Genomic DNA, 24,153 nt, shown 5'->3' with positions numbered 1-24,153 from the left:
TCCTTCCCACGTGTGACTATTTGTTCTCTTGACATTGACAAGTAACCCCCAACGTATTGTATATTTTGGAAGTTGAACGTAATCTCTTCATCCCTAATTTCTCCTCTTTCCCTTCTTCCTACTCTTTCCCCTCTTGCTCTGCTGCCTCTCGTCTTTCCCCTCCACCTCATCCTTCTTCCTTCCTCCTTCTCCCTCTCCAGTAGCTTCCAAGGCCCTGCGGCAGGCAGCAGAGGAGCAGATGAAGGCTGAAGCGGCAGCAGCAGTAGCTGCGGCCCAGCCTCCCGCCCACTCCCTCCAGCACCTCGGACAGTTCCCCCCTCTCATGCCCAACAGCAAGCAGCAGCAGCCGCAGGCCGCCCCAGAGCCCGGCCAAGTCTCTGGGGGCCCCCAAAACCCTGGCAAACCCCCCACCATGTCCTACGCCAGTGCCCTCCGCGCCCCACCCAAACCCAGAGCTCGTCCCGAACAGGTCAAAAAGCACAGCGACCCACTTTCCCTTCTCCAAGAGCTGAGCATAGGAAGTTCAAATGGTAGCAACGGATACTATTCCTATTTTAAATGAGTTTCACCCCTGAGAAATACCCCCTAGAAAAATATTAAGAAAAAAAACATGTAAAATATAAAGAGAAAAAAAAGATAAATGGCAAAACTAAAAAAAACGGTACAAGTGCTTTTACAAATCGTTTCTATTCATCGTTTTTGTTTCCCGCTTTTTTGTTTTGTTTTAAACTTTTATTTGTAACAGTCAAATCTTTCTTCTGTTTCACATATCTGACATAAAAAATATAAAAAAATATGTAAAACATAAGTATATATAATGGATGCATTACTGGTATATATACATACACATTATGTATATATGAATATATGCTTATATTATGTACACTTATATATGTACGTAATGCACAAAAAAAAAAAGAGGAAAAAAATGAACTAAAATGATTTTAAAAACACAAAATTTGGTTGACCACTTGGCTGCCTGTCTGTTTTCCCTTTTTTTTTGTTTTTTTCCTTTAAAAAAAAATGTTTTAGTGGAATTCTATGTCTTGATTTTCATCATAGTTGTGTTAACAGGGAAAAAGCTAAGTGGTCAACTAATTTCATATAAAATATATGGAACATTGTATAGAAGTAGATGCATTTTCCTCTAATCTGTACATATAGAGAAAATAAATGACCGAGTTGTATGCCACAGACATGTACCTAAATTCCTGTATCATGTTAGAATTTACATTTAGACTTCATTTGGTTTGCTTTTAATCCTTAACCTTAGACATTCTCACCTGAAAATCATCTTCAGTAACAGATTAGTGGAGTAAATGGGATTTTTACATACATGCAAACACACACGATTCAGAATAAAACTATTACTTTATTATACATTTATACAAATGTGTTGGTTGCACGTCGATTCCTTTATTTCACTGGCCCCCTCTCGTTTAAAAGATAAAAATAGAGCATAGATGATTGATGATAAGCATGCAAAGCCGCATCGAAGTGAGGTCTACTGTTGTCTGATTCCAACTTGGAAAAACTAGTTTCAGGAAGAACCATGGTACGCGTCCTCTGCCGTTTCATCTGAGGCCCAAAGATAGTTGTTCGATTGGCTTTCCCATTTGTCAGTTAACCACTGTCTTTGAAGTAGGCATATTGCGTGATGGGGTTAAATTCCAAAGTGTTACATGTCCAATCACATGTCGACCAAACATCTAATCAGTTAAGCAAAACTGCAGATAAAAATGAGAAAGTATGTTGAGAATCTTGAGACAAACTGTATGAATGAGTGGCTGGGTAAACGTGGGTCATAACTAAGGCTCGGCTGCTGAGGGAGTCTGAAGGTATAGAGAGGGATGACGGCCAAGTTTTAAAGATTTTGATTCACGTTGAGTGAGATGTTGGGTCTACGTCAGTTATCTCCTTGTTTTTCTTTGACCTACTTCAGAGCTTTACGGTCATTTTAGAAAGGCTTGAGAAAGATCCTGTCACCAACTTTCCCCAACATTCCCTGGTATTTCTGAAATCCCGGTTTGACGTTTTCTGGAATCAGCAAGGGAGTAAGCAACTAGGGAATCGTCTGACTTGGAATTCTTCAACCAGGATTTCAAAAAAATAAAAACTGGGAATTTGGGGAAATTTGCAACCCTAGACTATTTTTTGCAACCCTAGACTTGTGTAGGACTTCAGCCCGAAAGAATACCGTCTGGTTTAGACCAGCACTATCAGTTACCATTTGGTTCTGTCTTATCATCTGAGTTGTACTGGTACTGCAATTAACAGTCTTTTTCACCGATATTCCATGTACTCTTGTCATCAGTGGACATCACTTTTAGCTACCAACCTCTTGCTCTGATTAGATCGATGCTTAGATGACAGAACTCATTCTGTCTGTTTGCCCTGGCAATTTGCCTGGAAATTTAGACAGAAAAAAAAGATGATGCTTTTATTTTGACGACTCAAAATGTTTCAATTGTTAGCAAATAAAATGCAATCAGTGTGGGTTATTTTAACCACAACATTTTTTAAAACTTGTTCAGGCGTTTGTAGGATTTTTCTGACATGCATTCCCATTCAGTGATGTATTTTGTTTTTAGGGTGACACGTATCTTGTGAGTGAAATCGATTTGCATTTTTGTAAAATAATTTGCTAACAACCATCAAGCTGTCAAATCTTTATACATTTGTATGGTGTGCACACTCAAAAAATAAATGGCCTGTAGGATAAAATGATAATGACAATTATTGACGATTATCAAATGCAAATTTGTGACTGATTTTGATTGACTTGGTAGATTATTTTTTGTGTGTAATAGCCACTGTTATCACATTTACTGGAAACCATCTTCTCTCAACTTTTCATTATTCATTTATTTTTAATTGATTAATCGTATGTTTCAGTATATTTTAATAAAATACCCTTGGATTCTAACTGGTACATTTTATGTAACTATTTAGTCATTCATTTTAATGTATGAGCCCGTCAATCAGAAGTTTAATTTTTTTTTTTTTTTTTTTAAGAGTCAAACATTGCTGTCAGCTATTCAGGAAACAAATCTAGTTGGAATGAAAAACATCTCTTAAACATAGTTGAAACAATCATTCAAAACATTTACGTGGGACTTCAGTTTATTTGAATTTTCCAAGGTCCAGATTCAAGAGGTTGTGAATTTTAGGTTCATCACAACAAAAAACATACTTGTAAATATGCATTTTCTAGGTATTAACAAACAAGGTTTAGGGAGTGCCTCAATTTTGTAGAAGCTGTTTAAAAGAAGAGGTATGCCCTTTTTAATTATGCAAATTCACAAAATCAACTCACAAAAATGGACATGGACCGTGTTGGCAGTCACAGCATCTTATAGTAATATAACTTTTTAAATTCATTTTTATAAGATGGTGTCTGGCTGCTTTTACAAAGTGTTTTTGTTGCAGGCATATAAAATGTTATTTTACTGTAGAATACTTATTTTTAAAAGCAATGTTGCAGGAATTATTTGTCCTTGGTTCAGTTTTTCTGCTAAATCCATTTAAAAGATATTTTAATTTCAGCGGTGCTTTGTGGTTCGACAATTATTTTTCATGTAAGACTGTACATTCATTCTGTGCATGCCAAGATGACATGGCTTGTTTATGTCCCCGATTTTTATCAAATAGTTTATTGATTTGTGCAACAACAATAAAAAATGTTTTTGTTCTCTCCCTACCAAGTAACATTTTGGTATATTATTTGATCTGTACAATGACTTGTGACATTAACAAAAAAGTATGATATTTTACTAACATGTCAATGAATTGGAGATGAATGAATTGAAGATGTAATGCTCATGTAAGAGTTGTTTTTCCTCCAAATTATTTTGCTGGGCAAAAGTTGCTCCCAGCCACACGGGGCACATTATTATAAGCTTTGAACGTCTTTACAAAGAAGTGGAAATCAAATTTGAATCAGTTTTCCGCAAATTAGTTGTTGGTTATCTTGCCTGACTTATTCCTCACAATTTCTGCAGTATCTGATCTGTATTTGTGTAAAATCCAAACCGTAAGCGATTGTTCTTAACAATCTTGTCCAGGAGTAAGTAATACAAGGTCTGTGCTTGTGTCCATACCGGGCCTTTTTCGGGCCTTTATTATTGCTTACTCACTATCAAAATCTCCATTTTGTGCCGTGTCATGACTTGACCTGACTGACTTTGCATCGAGACTGAAGCTTTTAATTTTGTTTGTAGACAACCAAGTTTGAATGTCAGTTAGCCTCCACCCAGACCCAGTCACATATTCTTGCGTGTAAGTGGCTTATGAAGGTTCCTCACGTTGCTTTCGTAAAACAACCTTAACTTGAACGGATGGTTTTTGTGGTGGGAGCAGCCTTTTGCCCAGCCAGTAGAGAGCACTGTGTTCAGCCATTTGTAAAACCACATCTCCTGTTGTCATCCATCTTGTCTCCAGTCTCTTTCTTCCCCTCCCACAGTAAATCAATGGCACGCCTGTTAACTGTTATCCCTCCACTGGATCCACACAGGTGGGCTACATAATGATGAATATTTCCCTTTCACTCTTTTCAATTCAATTGGTGGTGGTCATAATAAAGGATTTAGACTTTGTTTCAAAGGTTTTATTTAATTTTTATTATTTTTTTAAAATGTGTTTCTCTATTAAAGTGTCTTATTGAATCAGTTACTCTTGTTGTTATTGCAGAGACATACTTCAATTGTTGGATTGGATGAGGTAGAGTGATTTCCCTGTGGAAAGGAAGTGCACACCATGTGGCTCAATATCCCAAAAGGAACACGAAGGGTTACGCAACTGACTTTACTCTCATTAAGTCGCTGGGTGTCTTGTTTGCCATTGAAGTTATGACTTGTCGTTATCTCACTCAGAAGTCATGTGGCCCCTGAGGAACACAACCCCAACACTGTATCCGTCTTGGGACCGGTTTATCCTACCCATAACTGCTGCTAGTGGTTTACAGTACCCCAACAGGTTGCACTCAAGACCCAAGGAAAATAGACTTGCGTCTTGTGCATTTGATGCTACTATTGGCTTAGAATCAACCGAGGGAGCTCTGAAGTATTTTCCTCAATGTTTCTATTTTTGATCCATTCTCCATGCGGTTGCTCCCTCTCTTCCACCTTCTCTGCCACCAAACTAACTCCGGCTGTGAGTTTTTGGAATCTAAATTAACCCACCAAGGGAGCGTAGACTGAAAATGTCTGGTTCAATAGCCTGGACTCTTTCTGATGTGGGGAAGGACAGGGAGGGTGCTCTTGCTCCTCTTTCATCATCCCCCTACACACACAGTGAGGGGACGCTTCCACAGACCATGCTGTCATTCCTGCCAGTGACCAGCGCAGGTTCCCGGCAGGGTTTCCAGCAACAGTAACCATTTCACAAATCCCCTCTTTGACCATGCTGCAAGGCTTTTTTCCTCACCGCAGGTTTGTGTTCATCGGGACACGCAAAGGAAAACCTTTTGCAACCAAGAACCAAATTAGCCTTTCTTATTGGGGAAGTCCAGGTAGTCCGTTTTGTGCCTAAATGAACACGACCCAGGTGTCTTGTATACAGGAGACAAGGATGAAAGAGAGCGGCAGGTAGCCTAGTGGTTAGAGTAGTGAGCCAGTAACCAAAAGGTTGCTGGATCAAATCCCTGAGCTGACGAGGTAAAAATCTGTCATTCTGCCCCTGAACAAGACGGTTAACCCACTGTTCCTAGGCCGTCAGTGTAAATAAGAATTTGTTCTCAACTGACTTGCCTAATTAAATTTTTAAAAGATGCAGGAAACTGGCTTTCATCAAAGCTAGATATCAGTGAATTTATTTTCATTAGAAATGCATGGTTTTATGGTTATAACATGTACACAGAGCTAAAGACAACCACTCTACTGTAATCCATCATTGCATACCAAAAGCTGGTTCTAACAGGCAAGGACGGATGACATGGCTAAGCAAGTTTTAATCTGCTACATTCATGAGGTCTTATGTAGCGTTTAAGTACGATAGTGCCAATACCTTTATCAACTGCCCTCATCTATTCAATCAAATATCAAATGGGGAAAGTAATGGTCTTAGCTCAAGCTTGTTTTGAGATTATCAAAGCTTATCAAAAAGAATCCTAGTTTAACACTTCCACTGAGTAAATACAAAAGCAGTATCATCCATAACAGAAAGAATGTACACCTAATTCCTGCCTGTCCATAGAAGCCAAAGATGAACGGTAACATGAGAGAGCAGTCCAGTTTAGTTTGGCTGAAAAGACGACATTAGGAAAAAATATATATATATATTAAAGCCGTATACTGGATCTAGATGGTACATATTAAGGCTCTGAGTTTTTCCCTGACCATTTGAACTGAAAGACCCTGAAAGTGTTGGCTACTGAATACCTTGTGAGATCTAAGTTAAATGCATCAGACACTAACTAAAATCAGAAAATTATACCTTGATTAAAAATAGAGCGCTTGGTTCCCCTAAATTGAATGGGATCAAATAGTCAAAGAAATTGGGCTGCCATGTGCTCAGCTCTAAAAAATATATATATTCAAAAAAGAGAAATTGGGAGGTTTTTAGTGTTTCGTGTACACCTGCTAGAACTGAACTTTTTCCATCATGGCAACCCACACATTCAGTGGTTCAGAGACTGTTGGTGTTTAGCATTCTGCATTGGTATGCACACTAAACCCACCAGACAGCATTATTTGCTTCTCCAATTTACTGTCACACCCATGTATTATTCTTATAAAAGTAAGTCTGTTTGAAAACTGAAAATATATATTTTTTCACTCTGTCTAACATGACCTAAATTCTAGAATTAAAACAGATCATTTTGATAACACTTCTTTACATCACAATTAGTGTTATGTATGCTGTGAATACTTTTTTTAAATGAGTTGTAATACTATTAAATACTTAATCATGACGTAATAATTTGGCATCTGACACTAACAATTTCCTGGTTTAGCTTAATCTTGCCTGAATTTGACATAAATTCAATGCAAGTGCTTGATGCACTGAAAATAACAGGAGAACCATCTCAGTTATAAATTGATTGACTTATGTACATAATTATCATACAAAACACACAGTACAGAAAAGGTGAATGCATAGGTTAAATGTCAATCCATTACTATTTATACCATTAAATAACATGTGAAAATGTGTAATTAACCAGGTTTCCAACCAACCATTTCATGCTGATGAATTACCTGACACTTGAAAAAAGTCATGACTGGGCTGATGGAAACAAATAATGCCTCTACAATTTTATAAAACAGACAATTTGCTCGTTGGACATGGTGGGATGTTTTTGTGTCAGAAATGAATTATGTGAGAAATGGTGGTGGAAATGCCTTCATCTGCAAATGTGTATATAATAACCATCATATCGAAGTAAACTTGGGAGTCACACGATGATACTGTATGTTGTGTAGTCCTCCCACTATGACTTGGGAAAGCATGCAGTTTATTAGGCTACAGACGGAATAAGTTATGAGATTCACATGGTCGTGAAAGTGCCATTTGACAAATAAAAATTGTATCGCTCTTATCCATAATAATCTTAAAATGTAGGTAGCCTACCCGCACTGTATCTGCGACGTGTTGGTTCGAGGGCACGTGCCAAGACCAGATCGGCATATTTGCTATATAATGCAACAATTTTTTGTCGTCATTAGAGTTGAAAATGCGATGGAAACCCATTTAACTTGTATTTTTCATTCGGTACATTGGACTGCTCCCAAGCACTGTGTGAAAGAACCCTCTGGTTCCACTATAGAACGACACAAAGTTGATCTTGATCGTGATCGTATTGCTTTTAAAGAAAGTGTCACTCTTCTTCCTCTCATCCCTCTGTCTATTACTCCACTTCGTGTTCAGCGTCCATGCAGGACTCCCAGGGGTTTTGGGGCATGCGGGGCATGGAGAGCAGGAGGAGGCCCAGGCCACTGAGGAAGAGGAGGCAGAAGCCAGCGCAGGCACAGGCAAAGGACCAGGAGTAGGAGTAGTCTATCCAGATGGTGTCCTCGCTCTCGATCATCCGCTTTACCGACTGACGCATCACCTCCACTGAGATGACGGCGCACAGGCCTGCGATTGGGGCGAAGAGGGAGAGAGGAGGATGGGTTAACGGCGATGACCTCCAATTAATTTGCTCTACTACATTATGATTTTAGTACTGTATCTGTTCCCTTAACCCATTGATAACAGTACAACCAAAAGATTAAAAAGGTCATGCGTTATCTGCTTGTCTGGTCTCACCTGCAAAAGCGAAGAACATTCCGGCAGGTTTAAGGATGTAGTCATTCCCCTTCTTGAAGGAGCACATGAGACACAAGGTGCCCAGGATCATAAAGGCCAGGCTGAAGATGGCGATGGCCGCTGCCGAGATATTGTACTCTGAAAAGAAAGCAAATAGAGGTCACTTCAAGATGTCCCCTGACCTATGAAAATAATATATTTATATAAAATATAGTGTGCCATTTAGCAGACATTTTACATATGGGTGGTCCTGGGAATAAAACCCACTATCTTGGCGTTACAAACGCCATGCTCTACTAACCGAGTTACAAAGTACATAATTACACAACATAGGTTAAAGTTGCTCCTAACCACTGATACAGGGTCAGACATTTTTACCCATCCCCATGGTTTAGGTTAGGATTGAGGGAAGGGTAATCTGATCCTAGATCTGTGGAAAAGGGCAACTTCTGTCTTAAGCAATTGTACAACCTGTAAAGTTGTAGAGTGCTACTTTCCTCCCTCCTAAACTGGATCTGCATGAATTAACTTTCAATACTCTAATTTGTTTTCATTTTACGTTACAGTACACTAAAAGGTAAGCAAAAGTCATTATGGTGGGTTGTGGGGATTCATTTATTTGTATGTTTATATAAATCAGCCATAAACCGATAGGAGGCTTACCAAGAAATATTGTTTTATTCCAGAGCAGCATGAGTCCATATGCCTCCAGCTGAATTATATAAATGATATTTCATTACATTGCAGCGCTGGGCGTAACTGGATGTGCAAACGCTTATGTGGATTTTTTAATTAGGCTTTAATTTCTGCCTGAGAAAATAGTTGACGGGGCCTAACTGAATTGCTACGTTTGCAGACCAATTTAGTTTTCCACCTCATTGTACAATACATGAGGTTGTGTACAGTCACAGAAAGGACAATTAAATATGTATTTTTTTAATTATCAGCTCTCTCTGAACAGGAGTGTGAAGTATGATAAGGAAGACGGAATTTCACTTGGTTGGTGGAATCTGCCATCACTCAAACTACCTAAATCAATCAAACTAACTAACAGAACGAAATAACTAGGCTACATTTGAAATTACATTGCGCTTTAAGTCAAAATTGTTGTGTGAAATGAGAGCCATGTTACCCAGTGAAAAGGTTCCTCTGGCAGTAAGGCAGCCATCTTTATTCAACCAAAGGAGAGAAATACGCTTGGCATTACTGTAAGTTGTTTACTGGCTTGTTATTCCAAGCTGCTTAACCAGCCATTCCAGTTATGTTGTTGTTGTGATGTGGATGGAGGAGCTAGGTTTTGATCTTCCGCCTGCTCTCCTAGAATCGGTGCCCAGGGGAGAGCCTCGCCTCGGGGGCTCCCCTTCATCTCAAGCTGGGGGAGGATGGTGGCTCTCACCCCTTGAGTAGTTCTGGAATCATGCTACATCCCGCTGGAGTGCTAGCTCTCTTCCTCTTGAAAACCCAAAGAGAGGGGTGAGTGGTGTCAGAGTAGGTTGGATCAGTGGTTTAATGTCTGAAGGGGCTAAAATATCCATTTTGCGCTCTATTGGTGCTTTAGTGATTGTTATCCCAGGGTCACTTTCAGTTTAGCTCTGTGTACGCTGCTCAGCTGGATCTGCCTGTGGCCAGTCGTACTGAAAGCACTGGAGCGTAATTCTATGGCCATGTTCCATATAAATGGTAACCATTGGTTTATTGATGAGTGAAGAATACCAAATGGGCATGTGGAGTGGGCCAGTGCTACATTTCAAGTAAGGGCTATTTCTGTCTCTGGGGCTAGCCATTAGCATTTGCATGAGATGTGTGTGTGTAAATATATTATGAGTTCACACAAATATTAAGTGTCATAGCTTTTATTGCAGGACTTTTGATTGTGATAAATTACCTCCACGGTCAACCTATTAAATATTAATATTGGAATGTGCAGCCTTACCTCGAGTGTGCACCCATGAAATGGGGTATCAGCCTACTCAGTGACACCCATAGATTACAATCCCATAGAGTTTACACAAATATTAGCGTCATAATACTATTGCAGGACTTTACAGTCCATTATGAATGTTCAATACACACAATAGATTGACTGGCGATGTGATTTCTCACAGTCAAAGTCCTGCAATAAGATCTATGGTGCTAATATTTGTGTAAAATCTTTGGAATTGTAATCTGTGGTTGTTACTCGCTGGGCTGATACCCCATTTCATCGGTGCACACTTCAAAAGTAAGGCAGTACATTGCAATATTCATTTCCAATACACACAACCGACTGACTGGGAAGGTGATTTCTCATCCCGCAATACACTGCATCCTTCTCCCTCTTAAATGCTGCACCTCTCTCCTGAACCTGCTGCAGCCACACTCTGCTTGTTGCTTTAAACAGATGTAGTATTTTGTCATAAACCGTGTTTTAGACATGTACTCATGTAATTCAACAAACACCATGTTGTTAGTCCTCAAACCATGTTTTTTGCAGGACTTTAGAGAGCGACTTCCTATAAAAAACAACAAATCCTTTTTATAAAAACGGCCTATGTGGCATCGGTATGAGTCAGAAACAGTTATTTTAGTGTCAAAATTGACAAAAGAAATGTAAATAGGATCATTTTATTCAAACGTCTGGTCTAAAACGGAGTTTGGAACATCCGTACGCCACAACGGGTAAATGAAGGTTGGGTTTTGATTTGACGATGTCCATTTTCCCACTAACATGGGGTGAAAAGCAGCGGTGATTGCTCTCTATCCATCTACATTACATTTAAGTCATTTAGCAGACGCTCTTATCCAGAGCGACTTACAAATTGGTGCGTTCACCTTAAGACATCCAGTGGAACAGCCACTTTACAATAGTGCATCTAAATCTTTTAAGGGGGTGAGAAGGATTACTTTATCCTATCCTAGGTATTCCTGAAAGAGGTGGGGTTTCAGGTGTCTCCGGAAGGTGGTGATTGACTCCGCTGTCCTGGCGTTGTGAGGGAGTTTGTTCCACCATTGGGGGGCCAGAGCAGCGAACAGTTTTGACTGGGCTGCGCGGGAACTGTACTTCCTCAGTGGTAGGGAGGCGAGCAGGCCAGAGGTGGATGAACGCAGTGCCCTTGTTTTGGGTGTAGGGCCTGATCAGAGCCTGGAGGTTCTATCCAATATCCAATAACACTATCCAATAGTAGACAGTGAGACAGACCGGCCCAGCAGCTTCGACTGTGTTTACATAAGACAACACGTCATGCATTGTTTTAACTTGAGAAATACTGCACCAAACACCTTAGTTCGATGTAAAATTGCACAACTAAAACATCCTCTGCAAAAAAACGTCAAAATTAAATACAGATTTCTTGAGTTCTTAGATTCATTCTGGGAATTTTGAGGAAGTGAAATAGGCTTCCTATTGTCTCATGATGGACAAACATCATTAACCAAATGCAGAATCGCTCAGGAAACACACCACCAAGACTGAAATAAATGTTTTCTAATGAGCAACAGAAAAATACATGTGCCAATCGGTGTGTTCAGTGGCTCTTTAACTGTGTTTAACCACACTATTCAGCCTATTGTATGTATTAAACATTCATATAGCTTTACCTATAGTGTGCGCACCCATGAAATGGTGCATCAGCCTACTCACTGACACCCACATATTAAAATTCGGAAGAGTTTACACAAATATTAGCATCATAGCACTTATTGCAGGACTCCCCAGTGACCCAGGCAAACAAAAAGGAGACGTTAGGACGTCTTCGGAACATCAAAAGGTTTTTGTCGTGGTCACCTGGACGTCAAAAACAGTGACATGCTCGTATCTCCTGATCTATGCGAACTGATTTTACGTTTCTTTCCAGAAAAGGTTGAAAATATTACATCACAGATTGGCAGTAGCCAGTTTTAAACCAGCAATGCTCATTCAGAAGCACAAGAGGCAATTGCTACAGTCTACTGCTTCTTATTGCTCATTTGAGCAAATATCCATTACATCTCTCCTTATATGTACTCATATACACAATGTCCTTATAAACCACAGTATGAATGTATGTCCTTATAAACCATATGTCCCTTGCAAACCTGAGAATGTACAGGTATATTATTTCAATATGATCCGATGAACAAATGTGAAATAAGATGTATCTTCTATATATAACATTTTTTAAATGTGATGTGTACATTTAATTGACAGGACCATGGGAAAGGTGGGTCCCTATAAACCATGTTATAAACTGACTGACATCATAAACTATAAAAACGTGTGTGTGTGTGTGTGTGTGTAAATATATTCTGATTTATACCCTACTGATTGGGTCTGACAAGGCCCTGCATGTGCTTAGCAGTCCTGTCATATGTGAGTGTACATTGAATGGGCCAAACGTGCACAGTACTGGCAGGGTCACAGAGGGGGCTAGTGGAGAGATGGGGGGAAGGAAAATGTCCAAGAGAGAAGGGAGTGGGCATTGAGCCGGATTAGCTCTGTCACATGGAGTTCCATTGATGCTACCTGCCAGATCGGATACCCAGCTAACACATAACATTCTGAGAACCATATGTTTTTTGATTGGGAATTTCACTACTTCCGCGTAACGTTTTCGCACGTCATGTTCTTTCCATAAAAAACACGAGAAAACATTAGTAACGTTGTCACGATACCAGTATCCCGATACTAGGAAGTAAGGAATAAGAGGAAACAAATTATGAAGCAGACTACATTTCTTGAGGGAAACCTTCCTAATGTTGGATACAAGAAGTCTTATGTTGTCACCCAGAGTCACATTTGCTTATTCTCCAAGCAATAGCACACAATATTTAACAAAAGTAGGATTTAAAGGTCCATAGAGTTGAGTCTGCTTTGTGTTTTCTTTTCTTGCCATGGAAAATCTGGGATTGTAGTATCGCGATACTGGTATCGTGACAACACTAGTTCAAAGAACATTCTAAGAATGTTTAAAAAAACAAAACATATACAGTCTGTTCTCAGCGTCAACATAACGCTCTCTATCCTCTAACGTGCTAAGTGTGTTCAAGTGTGTTGTCCATCTCCACTATCTGGCCACACCTGATGTTAATGAGTGCTTGTTTCATTTGAAATGGGGTCTGTTTGAATAGACTAAAATGAACAGCTTTGTAAACAGCTGAGTAAAAAACAAACAAACATGGCATGCTAGCTCTGTCCTGGTGACGCAGTGGACTAATGCCATGGATAGAGAACAGAAGATCATAGGTTTGAATCTCACTGACGCCGTGCATTAATTAAAAATAAAAATAAACATTTGCATGATTAATGCCCAAGCAAGTTCTCCATGTTCTTGAAACATTCAGGGAAAGTTTTAAGGAAGTTATTCAAAATAACCTATAATTTCTGTTCTCAGAACGTAAGTAAAAACATTCCAGGAAAAATTTCAGGGAACCATATTAAAACGTTCCCAGAACCTCCCTGCAACCTAAACTAACATTCCCAGAACAGGCTAAATTATCATTCAATTTTCAGAACATTTAAAAAGAAATGTCAGTTCCACCGGTCAGGAAACATATGGCTTCGTTCGCAGAACCAATGAGAAATCAAAAATGTACGTTTCCACAATTTCCTAGGATGTGCTAGCTGGCTATCCATTCAGTTGACTTGGCCTCGTCCCTTGGTATACTGGGAAAACTCCATATACTTCAATGTTTCTGCTTGTGTTGAAACCAAGGCTGATGGACAAATGCTAACAAAGACCAAGGGCCCCATTCAGTCCGTAGTGCTGAAGAGATGCGCTACAGCGCATTAGGAAAGGAAAGGCAATCTTCCCGCATCAGTGGAGACTGCATTGACAGTTAGGACTCCATAAGTCGGCTCAATCGGAAATTACCTTGAAATTTCCATCGCGCTGTAGCGCTAAACTTTGGCGATGCGGATTGTATCCAGCCCCAAGGCACCATTGGTTATGTGTGCAAAGCTGTGCAAAGGTGTGCAAAGTCTGGCTCTTTGTGCTTTGGTCTTTGTTAGCATTTGTCCATAATACTTAGGACACAATGGGCAGCCCTGCCTTGCGCCTAGCATGGAGTTGAGATGTATCCAATTTGGCTTGTACTATTCACCACTGTAATGGTTTTCCTCCTTTTCGTCTGAAGAGGAGAGGCGAGAAGGATCGGAGGACCAATATGCGGCGTGGTAAGTGTCCATGGTATTTATTTAAACACATAAACTGAACACTCCATACAAAAACAATAAACGTAACGTGAATAACCGAAACCGAAAACAGTACCGTGTGGTGAATAAACACAGACACGGAAACAATCACCCCCCAACAAACAGTGAAACCCAGGCTACCTAAGTATGATTCTCAATCAGAGACAACTAACGACACCTGCCTCTGATTGAGAACCATACTAGGCCGAACACAGAAAAACCTAGACACACAAAACATAGAATGCCCACCCAACTCACGTCCTGACCAACTAAAACAAACAATTAACACAATAACTAGGGTCAGAACGTGACAAACACCCATGTCCCAGGTTGCTTATTTGTTTTTATGACTCTCCCTTTGAATCTTCTCTTATGAAACATTTGTCAAAAGGACTTCAAAGAATACACATATTTTGTTCTTGAAGAGTATAAACCAATATACAGGTAACTGCCAAAATAAAGGAAACACTTGTGTAAATGAAGGATATAAAGTATATTAAAAGCAAGTGCTACCACACAGGTGTGGTTTCTGAGTTAATTAAGCAATTAAAACATTCCACCATGCTTAGGGTTCATGTTAGGTAAAGTCCCCCCTTATCTCAGCTCGCTGGTCACCATAGCATCTCCCACCTGTTGTAGCACACGCTCCAGCAGGTATATCTCTCTAGTCACCCCCAAAACCAATTCTTTCTTTGGCCGCCTCTCCTTCCAGTTCTCTGCTGCCAATGACTGGAACGAACTACAAAAATCTCTGAAACTGGAAACAATTATCTCCCTCACTAGCTTTAAGCACCAACTGTCAGAGCAGCTCACAGATTACTGCACCTGTACATAGCCCACCTATAATTTATCCCAAACAACTACCTCTTTCCCAACTGTATTTCATTTATTTATTTATTTTGCTCCTTTGCACCCCATTATTTTTATTTCTACTTTGCACATTCTTCCATTGCAAAACTACCATTCCAGTGTTTTACTTGCTATATTGTATTTACTTTGCCACCATGGCCTTTTTTGCCTTTACCTCCCTTCTCACCTCATTTGCTCACATTGTATATAGACTTGTTTATACTGTATTATTGACTGTATGTTTGTTTTACTCCATGTGTAACTCTGTGTCGTTGTATCTGTCGAACTGCTTTGCTTTATCTTGGCCAGGTCGCAATTGTAAATGAGAACTTGTTCTCAACTTGCCTACCTGGTTAAATAAAGGTGAAATAAAAAAAATTAAAATGTATAAAAATGCCCAGTTGCCCATTATTTTGGCTACTATGGTTAGAAGAGATCTCAGTGACTTTGAAAGAGGGTCCTCAAAGGACCATAAGGGGCTTAAAGGGTGTGTGTGTGTGTGTGTGTGTGTGTGTGTGTGTGTGTGTGTGTGTGTGTGTGTGTGTGTGTGTGTGTGTGTGTGTGTGTGTGTGTGTGTGTGTGTGTGTGTGTGTGTGTGTGTGCGTGTGTGTGTGTGTGCGTGTAAGTCCATTTTGATTTACACCCTACTGATTGGATCTGACAAGGCGCTGCATGTGCTTGGCGCCCTTGCGTGCATCACATGAAGTCCTGTCATATGTGAGAGTACATGTCTCTAATGGGCCAAGCATGTGCACAGTACTGGCAGGGTCACCAATGGGGCTAGAGGGGAGATGGGAGAAGGAAAATACCCAGGAGAGAAGGGAATGGGCAGTGACAGGGATTAGCTCTGTCACATGGAGGTCCATTGACGCTACCTGCCGGAGCTTATATCCACTCAGTTGACTTGGTATCCTGGGAAAACTCTAAATACTTAAACATTTCTGCTTGTGTTGAAATTAATTCAAGGCTGATGGACACATTCACATGTCTATGGAGATTGAATGGCTGTGTGCTTGATTATATACACCTGTCAGCAACAGGTGTGGTTGAAATAGCCTATTCCACTAACTTGAAGGGGTGTCCACATACTTTTGTATTTATAGTGTATAACCAAGTGTACAAAATATTAAGAACACCTGCTCTTTCCATGAAGTAGACTGAACAGTGAAATCCAGTTGAAAGCTATGATCCTGTATCACCTGTTAAATCCACTTCAATCAGTGTAGATGAAGGAGAGGAGACAGGTTAAAGGATTTTTAAGCCTTGAGACAAGTGAGACAAATTGTGTATGTGTGCCATTTGAACGGGGTAGGGTAGTAGGTGACAGGCGCACTGATTTGAGTGTGTCAAGAACTGCAATGCTGCTGAGTTTTTCACACTCAAAAGTTTCCCATGTGTATCAAGAATGGTCCATCACCCAAAGGTCATCCAACCAACTCATCACAACTGTGGGAAGCATTGGAGTCACCATGGGCCAGAATCCCTGTGGAACGCTTTTTTCGATACCTTGTAGAGTCCATGCCCTGACGAATTAAGGCTGTTCTGAGGGCTAAAGGGGGTGCAACGCAATAGTAGGAAGGTGTTCCTAATGTTTTGTACATTCAGTGTACGTGAAAGTTACAAAACAGAATCATGGCACAAAAGAAACCTTACCTTTCTGGGTTTTGACTTCAAAAATCTCAGACTCGTCCCCTGGAGTGAAGTGTTTGAAGTAAGTGCAGTTCTCCGCTGTGGGAGACATGAAAACACAGTTAGGTGAAGGTTCAGATCGTAGCACTTCAGGGCAATGTGTAGTTTCTCATCAATACGCGGAACATCACAGAAGTTACTAAACAATCGTGAAAATAGCTATATTTACTTCATAATAGATGCATAACACTTTGGAAATATAGTAGCATAATAGACCAACGTGTTTACCAAGAACTGTTTCACGAGTCTTCCACAAATGTAAAGACGCTAACTTCATAAAAATAAAAAATAAATTGGATGAATTTTACCTGGACTACCTTTAAACTACTTTTATATGGTGCCGATGAATAAGCATTCTGTAGTTGCGATGTAACAGTTAATCAACACGGATCAACATTTAGGCGCGCAACTTTCATTGTATGGTTTGCGCTGAGTTTACATAAAAACCCTTCTCTATCTGCACCATTGTTGATTGACAGTGTCAGATTTGTTGTTAGTGTAGGTTATGTTGGGCATCTATAAGCGGCGCATCCAATAGGAGGTACATTTAATTGAACTTGCCAAAATGATATAATTACTCCTGTGTATAGAAAAATAAATACATTCCTTCAAAACACTACACCAGAGGTATGATTTAGACACAGAGGATGACTCGCTTTTTTGTTTTAAATCACAAGGCCTGGGTATAACCTACAGTTGGGAAGCGCGCAATTTTGGCAGGCTGCGCAGCATATCAAATAGCTGATTGTTGATTTGCGGCTGTCAGTGAAGTTAGGCTATTCTCAACTCACAGTAGGCTATTGAGCGAACAGTAGCCTATTTTATTGTCACTCTATAGCGGAGACCATCGGCCATATCCCCGGTTAGTGCGCATATTCAGTGTCTTATTCATTGGGTCCCTGCACCTGTAGGGACAATAATTTCCTCCTCCAGGCTAGTTGAAAGTCATAGCCTGTGTCTCCCCTTTTCATAGGCCTCGATTAGATGGTTGCAGTCCAGACGTTTTTATTGATCTGAGTTTGTCAGAGTAGCCTGTCATTTTTGTGGCATTAAAGATTCTGCTAGTCCCCAGTTATGGAGACGAAAGTGTCGTAGAATTGCATGAAATATGTTTTTAAAAGGCCAATTTTCTTCAGATTTTTTAGGATCCTCATTAAAATGAACATCTAGCTGGGGCCAGGCTCTGGAAGTGTGCAAAGAAATTAAAAGAAAAGCAGAAGGGTATTTTTTTTGCGAACAGTGAGTTGGTTATATTATTAGCCTAGTTTATGACTATCCAATCTACTCATCATATTACGAATATAAATCTATTTTACGTTAGTCTGCAAATAGATAGATGCATGAGATTCTTTATCATTTTTAGCTTCCCCAAACTTGAAACAGCCGATAGGGGCATCCCATTCACTTGGGCCCAATGTGCTCACCACCGGGGATCCGTGCTAAGCACAAGTACAAGCTGATCCACAGAATACGATCACAGCGATTGCAGAGGGCTATGAGTATCGCCCTAAGCTTTGATGCTAAGCCAGAACGTCAAAACATCCATTCGCCAGGGAAACTATATTTGTAAACCGCGACGGCAGACCGCTGTGTGTCTCGTCTCTCAGACGTCAGGGGAAACTTCAGAGTCGCTCAACTCTGTTCTGTCACCGGAGAGGCCTGCTCTGCATCAGATACGTGGCATCTAATGTGCTGGGCCAACTACAGGGACCACGGGGGAGTAAGTGACAGGCTTTCATGTAGAATTATGTGAGCTAAGCATGTTATCACATCGGCTCCAGCGTTCCTCATATCCACACATACACATGGGCTGGAGATAATTCTCCCCCCCCCCCAGGACACCCAGGAAGATAGAGTTAGTGGTGGGTGGGGTTGCCAGTTTGGATGCATTACTCAGAGAAGGCTAATAAAGAAAGATACACAAAGTATGTGCAAATTCAATTACCTGGATTTGGCGCCCATACATGGCACCAGCAAAGCACTCTTTATTAAGTAGAACCCAGCAGACCCAAATTTGGAACATGTTTTAATGACTTAATTTTCTCGGTGTAAACTGGTTTTCTGGTTGAGAAGACATCATATAAATCAGAGTACAACCAACTGGTCTTTGTTACAACCGGGTAAACATGTATTTCTCAGGACAGAATGAAAACCTGAAGTTAAATATGTCACATTTAGGTTGTTATCTAGTCAAATCACCAGATTTCCACCAGATAAAGATGTATTTTTCTGGTTACTTAAAAAGCTGCTCACAAAACAATCTTATACAACTAGTATACAACCTGACAATGATGTCATAAAAACTTGGTTTTGGAAACTTGGAAAACCTTGGTTTTGGTAAGGTAAAAGACCATGAAAAGGGATCTAAATGTTTTAATGTTTTGACTCTCACACATAGAGGATGTTTTTGTGAATGAGGACAGGGACTGGCCATCAAGGGAAAACCCAGAGGTGGTTACTTAGCAACTGGCTTGTCTGCTCTTTTTATTGAGTAAAGGCGGGCAGGAGAATGAAAAGGAGGCAGAATTCAATGTTTTGGTTTGGAGAGAGAGAGAGTTCATTTATAGAAGAGTCAGAGTACATTCAGTCCATAAAAGGTAAATTGCTGAGTCACCTCAGCTCAACCCAGCCATTTGAAGTCGTTCACCCCTTAAAACCAAACGCCTCGGCTCTAGCTTCGGTAGTATCTCTGCGCACCACAAACTCCTTTGTTAATAACCATAATGGACCAGAAGTGATTCTTGTCATCATGCTGAAGACCAAGTGCCCCTTCATTGCGCTGAGAGGAGAGATAGCCCACGCTGCATTATGAGATACTTGAACAGACATTGGGGCTGTGTTGTTGTCTTTCTGTGTTTGTTAATTGAAACACTAAATCCAGGGATTATGCCAATTATGCGGAGGCGTTGCTCGCCTCATTAGTTTTTGATGTCCTCATTACGGCACTCCCATCCTCACCTTTAGAGACACACACACGGTCTGTGCCGCTGTGCACTCTAATGGCATTGGAGGCCACTCAAAAAGTCTCTAATGATGGGTAGAAAAGACCCAGGCCTTCCAGGAACTGTCTTACAGTATATGTGCTTGGTATTCAAACCCAGGTCTCTATAAGGACTTGCTCCCCCATGTCTATCCACATCCATGAATATTGCCCCACACTACCAGATGCCGTGGCTCTCTTTGTGTTGTATTAATTCCACCCTGGAACCTTATCACTTGGCACATGTCCAGACAATGCTCTGTCTGTCAGTGAGTGGATTTGTACTGCCAGTGTTGTCCCACCGTGTAACATCCAGGTGACACCCAAGGCCTCTCCACACCAACAGGGTATATATAGATTTCAGTGCGAATGGAGGAGTCCAAAACCCCACGCTAACTAGGAGCCACTTCGTCGACGTCAACATCTCAAGGAGACGACAAGTAATAGCACCCGGTGGAACTCAACAGCGTATCAATTAGCTGACTTGCTCAAAACAGAAACTCTACGCGCTACTAAAACAATCCTATACCCGTCTTTAGGAAGGTGAGGGCATCAGAATAAGCCTCGACTCTTGTTGCACTGAGGTGCTTCACAGTGAGTTTGTCTGCCTGTATATTAACAGCCATGTCATCAACATAAGGTGTTAGGCATCTCTCTGAGCCCGTGTTTTCATTCTCTTTGCCATGTCACATAGGCTATAGCTAGCAGCATGTGTTGTGTTGTAGACCAAAATGACCCACCCAGAAAAATCCCCCCAGACCACTCTAGCTTCTATCCGATGGTGCCAACTAGGATGAATGAGACACAAGTTAAATACAAACATTTCAGCTCACGCCTAAAATCGAAATAAGGAAATACAACCCACCATTAGATAGTCGACCCATTGAGATCGTTCTATACAGAAAGGCAAACCAGAAAGACCAACATGCAACATTGGGAACAAGTTATCATTGGCGCTTCCACAGCCAGGTTGCCCCTCCCAGGACTGGTATGTGGTTGAAGTTCCCGGTTGCCTTACATGCCAGGGCTTTGACTAGCCCACCCCAGGACCCTTTGTAGCCCACCCCCCAGGGGACAGGAAATAACTTTGAACGGTGGGCAACAGGGCAGCGCCAGGGAGGGGGTTAGGGGTTGAAGGGCTATGCCTGGCTTGTGCAGGTGGCCTTGTCACTCAGTAGGGCTCTGAAGGTGTGCACACACTTGACTCCCTCACAGCTCTTACCCCGGGACAGCTGGGTATTTACACAGCCTATATTTATCCTCCGTAGTGCTGCGCACAACAGAAAATCCCGCCGATATCTTTGTTTCTGTAACAGTTGCTATATTGGCTTCGGGCTGAACATCTCGCCACATCCCTGACCTAGAATGTGTGTTTGCTGTTCATAGGAAGTCCATCATATCAATATCCTGTTTCACAGTCATTCTTATTTTCTAACTATCTGTTATGATTATTGAGGAAGGCAAACGAGATGAGCAACAAGTGGGGAGCAACCTACATGTACATATATACAGAGATCTCCATTTCTCCTCACAGAATTTGATCTTTGTAGACTACCAGATAAAGTATATGTACACATTTTTTATTCCAACTCGGATGGCAAAACTCAGAGAGGGTCACTTCGACAGTGTCATCATCTTAGAGACGAGAGTGGTTGGTATTTCTCTCATTAAAGATGTGGGGCTATAATAAATATTGCTATTCATTCGCAAATAGAGCTAGCGATACCAAATGAAACCCTGGTGTCTGGCTTTGTACATACTAGAAAGGTTATATTCATCTTGGCACCTATCCACTGCATTACTTCTCACACGCAACGCCATTACTCACTGCGTGTGTGGCATTAGCAATGTAGTCAAATTCGGTTGTTAGCTACAAGGGAGTTTTAGCGACATGATATTCATTGAGTTTTTCCCCATAAAGACTATTTGAAAAGAAGTTTAGGCTTTTTCATTTGTGATCAGAGTTAAGGAGTGTGAGATGTCTGTAGTTTCGCCAATGAGTTATCAGTCAAAAATGTAAAAGCCAAGAGCATCTCACCCACACTGACCACAAAATGTATCCATGATAGACCTACGTCTGATGGCACGTAACACCATGTATCTAATAAGACAATGCAAGTTTGGGTATCTCTAAATAGCCTGCCCAACACTGTTCCTTACATTACCACTATCTGATGTGCTGTTGGTTCGGGAATGCCCCAAGCTTAACATTATAAATCCCTTGATTCTTTCAAGCTAGGAGGGGTCAGCCAAGAATGTTTACAAAATGAGCCTCAACCAGGCATTTCCATCTGTTCATGAACGTGCGTGCCTGCACCAGTCGACATATGAATTTCCCAGAAGCCCATAGCTGAGCTAACTATGGAGGGGGCACATTTGCTTCAGTGAATCTATCCAAGATTGTTGGGAAGGTGTGTATGTTCGGGCTTTGGGACCTTTGGGGCGATGGAAGCGTTCAAATGGCGGAGCAGCCAGAAAGACCTCAAGAAACGCAGGGCAGAATGTATCATAAGTCATCAGAAAGTGTGTTTCCTTCATTCTGCTTTGTATCAGACCAGTACTAAAGCAACGTGTTGTATTGCTTTTACAAGCTCCACTCAATTAGTCCCCTTCCTGTCTGTGCGTTCATTTCTCACTCAATGTGATATTGACTCACAGCCTTTAGTGTGAGTCATCACAAGTTAGTGTAGCGGGATCAAAGCATTTAGTTGTCATTCAAAGGTCGGATAAAGCCGGGATTCAATCCGATCGGCCCTTTTTGGCTATGCTCCATTTAAAGGCAATGTCGCGGAGGTCGCATTCAAAGTAAACAGTGCAGATGTCGGCTAAATGAGAAATGACCTTTTAAATGTCAACCGCGCTACAAAATGGATCATCTTTGGTCCAGATTGAATCCTGCCCTGGGTCATGTTTTGATTGGAGTAAATGACAACTGCAGTCATTATAGAGTGTATTTTAAGGCATTGGAGCTAGACTTGTGAGAGCTGGCACTCAGGGGATACTGCAGCTTCAAGAGTTCTTAGTTGCTAAGAGCTGGGGGACAGACACCTCGTCATTTAATTACTGTGGGGAAGTAGCTGGATTGGGACTTTAAAGGTTAAGATTAGTCTGAAAGTGTTGTGGTCAGTCTGAAATTGCTTGACTTAGCTTAGTTTATCTTATTGTTGTGCTATTTATTGTAGCATAGGCTAATTCCCGCACTGTTGGGTAGTTACCCCTTGTTTCCTGGCTTCTGAAGCCCCAATATCTCAATGAAATAATTGTCTGACAAGCAGTTTTCCACACCAGGAGGGCTTGTGGTTAAGAGGAACATTAGCTGGCCACATTGCAAAGATGACTGGTGCTTGATGACAATGGTCAAGTGTTGAACCATGCCCTTAACAAGAGTTAACTGACCCCCTTCCACAAAACCCAATCTCTCAGGCCTGTTATAACAATCCAAATACTGTTTTTTTATACTGTGTGATAGCACATATTTCTTGATCAGCAGTTAGTGTGTATCTGCTTTAACACTAGTTATAACAGACAATGTTTTAAAGTACCAAATTGGTCAGTGTTACATTTAGGTAACATTAGGTAGGTAGCCTCAGACATTGGACAGAGAGGTTCGGGATTAGGATGGACACAGACAGTGCAGATTTTCAGGTCCAAGCTATAAGCCGCCTCGTCTTACCTCCAGGTAAGCTGATGGGGCCACAACCCTTTCCATTGTAGTCCGCCTCACTGATGTAGATGGCCTTCTTACACAGCCTCCAGAGGCCAAAGTGGGCCGCTTCACACGTCGCGTTCACCTGCTCCACCCGCGGGCTCAGCACGGCCCAATGGTCCGTCACCACCGCCGTAAACATGGACGCCATACCCACCAGGATCACAAAGAAGGTGATCTTCACCTTCGTACGTTTGTGCATGGTGTAGTTTGTACGTGGAAACACTGACAAGAAGATGTCCAAAGAAGAAGAAATGCGTAGCACCGAGGTCCTCGCTTGGATCAGACTTGAAGGGACAACAAACTTGTGGAGGCGTCGGTGGTGGATTTTCGCGGGCTTCACTCCTTAACAGCCAACACAGCCGTCCACAAATGTCTCTCTCTTCCCCAGCCTACACCCTATCACTCTTTGTCTCTCTCTCTCTCTGTTGGATGTGTGCCTCTAGTTTGAGGGAAAGGGGTCAGTTTAGCTGTGCCCTAGTTTTCACGGCCCTCTCCCTTCTCTGACTGTGTCGACTGAGGGGGGCCTGTGTG

At 41.2% G+C, this 24,153-nt stretch overlaps 2 protein-coding genes across 2 annotated transcripts in view; one reads left to right on the top strand and one right to left on the bottom strand.

The window, feature by feature from the left end:
• The window catches only part of LOC115103833 (probable helicase with zinc finger domain), a 69,371-nt gene extending 65,671 nt beyond the window's left edge, over positions 1-3,700 (top strand). Inside the window, 1 exon segment of the mRNA XM_029624814.2 lies at positions 204-3,700. Coding sequence (XP_029480674.2) covers positions 204-562 — 359 coding nt within the window. The 3' untranslated portion in view covers positions 563-3,700.
• On the bottom strand, positions 2,561-24,153 carry LOC115103562 (voltage-dependent calcium channel gamma-1 subunit-like). Its single transcript, XM_029624399.2, has 4 exons — positions 23,587-24,153; positions 16,898-16,972; positions 8,248-8,385; positions 2,561-8,076 (listed from the first exon to the last, which is right to left on the bottom strand). Exons 1-4 carry the CDS (start codon positions 23,819-23,821, stop codon positions 7,847-7,849), a joined length of 678 nt encoding a protein of 225 aa, XP_029480259.1. The 5' UTR covers positions 23,822-24,153; the 3' UTR covers positions 2,561-7,846.

This window comes from Oncorhynchus nerka, linkage group LG15, assembly GCF_034236695.1.
Source record: "Oncorhynchus nerka isolate Pitt River linkage group LG15, Oner_Uvic_2.0, whole genome shotgun sequence".
Classification (NCBI taxonomy): domain Eukaryota; kingdom Metazoa; phylum Chordata; class Actinopteri; order Salmoniformes; family Salmonidae; genus Oncorhynchus; species Oncorhynchus nerka.
Note: the sequence above shows the minus strand (reverse complement) of the source record. Positions and strands in the feature narration are given on the sequence as shown.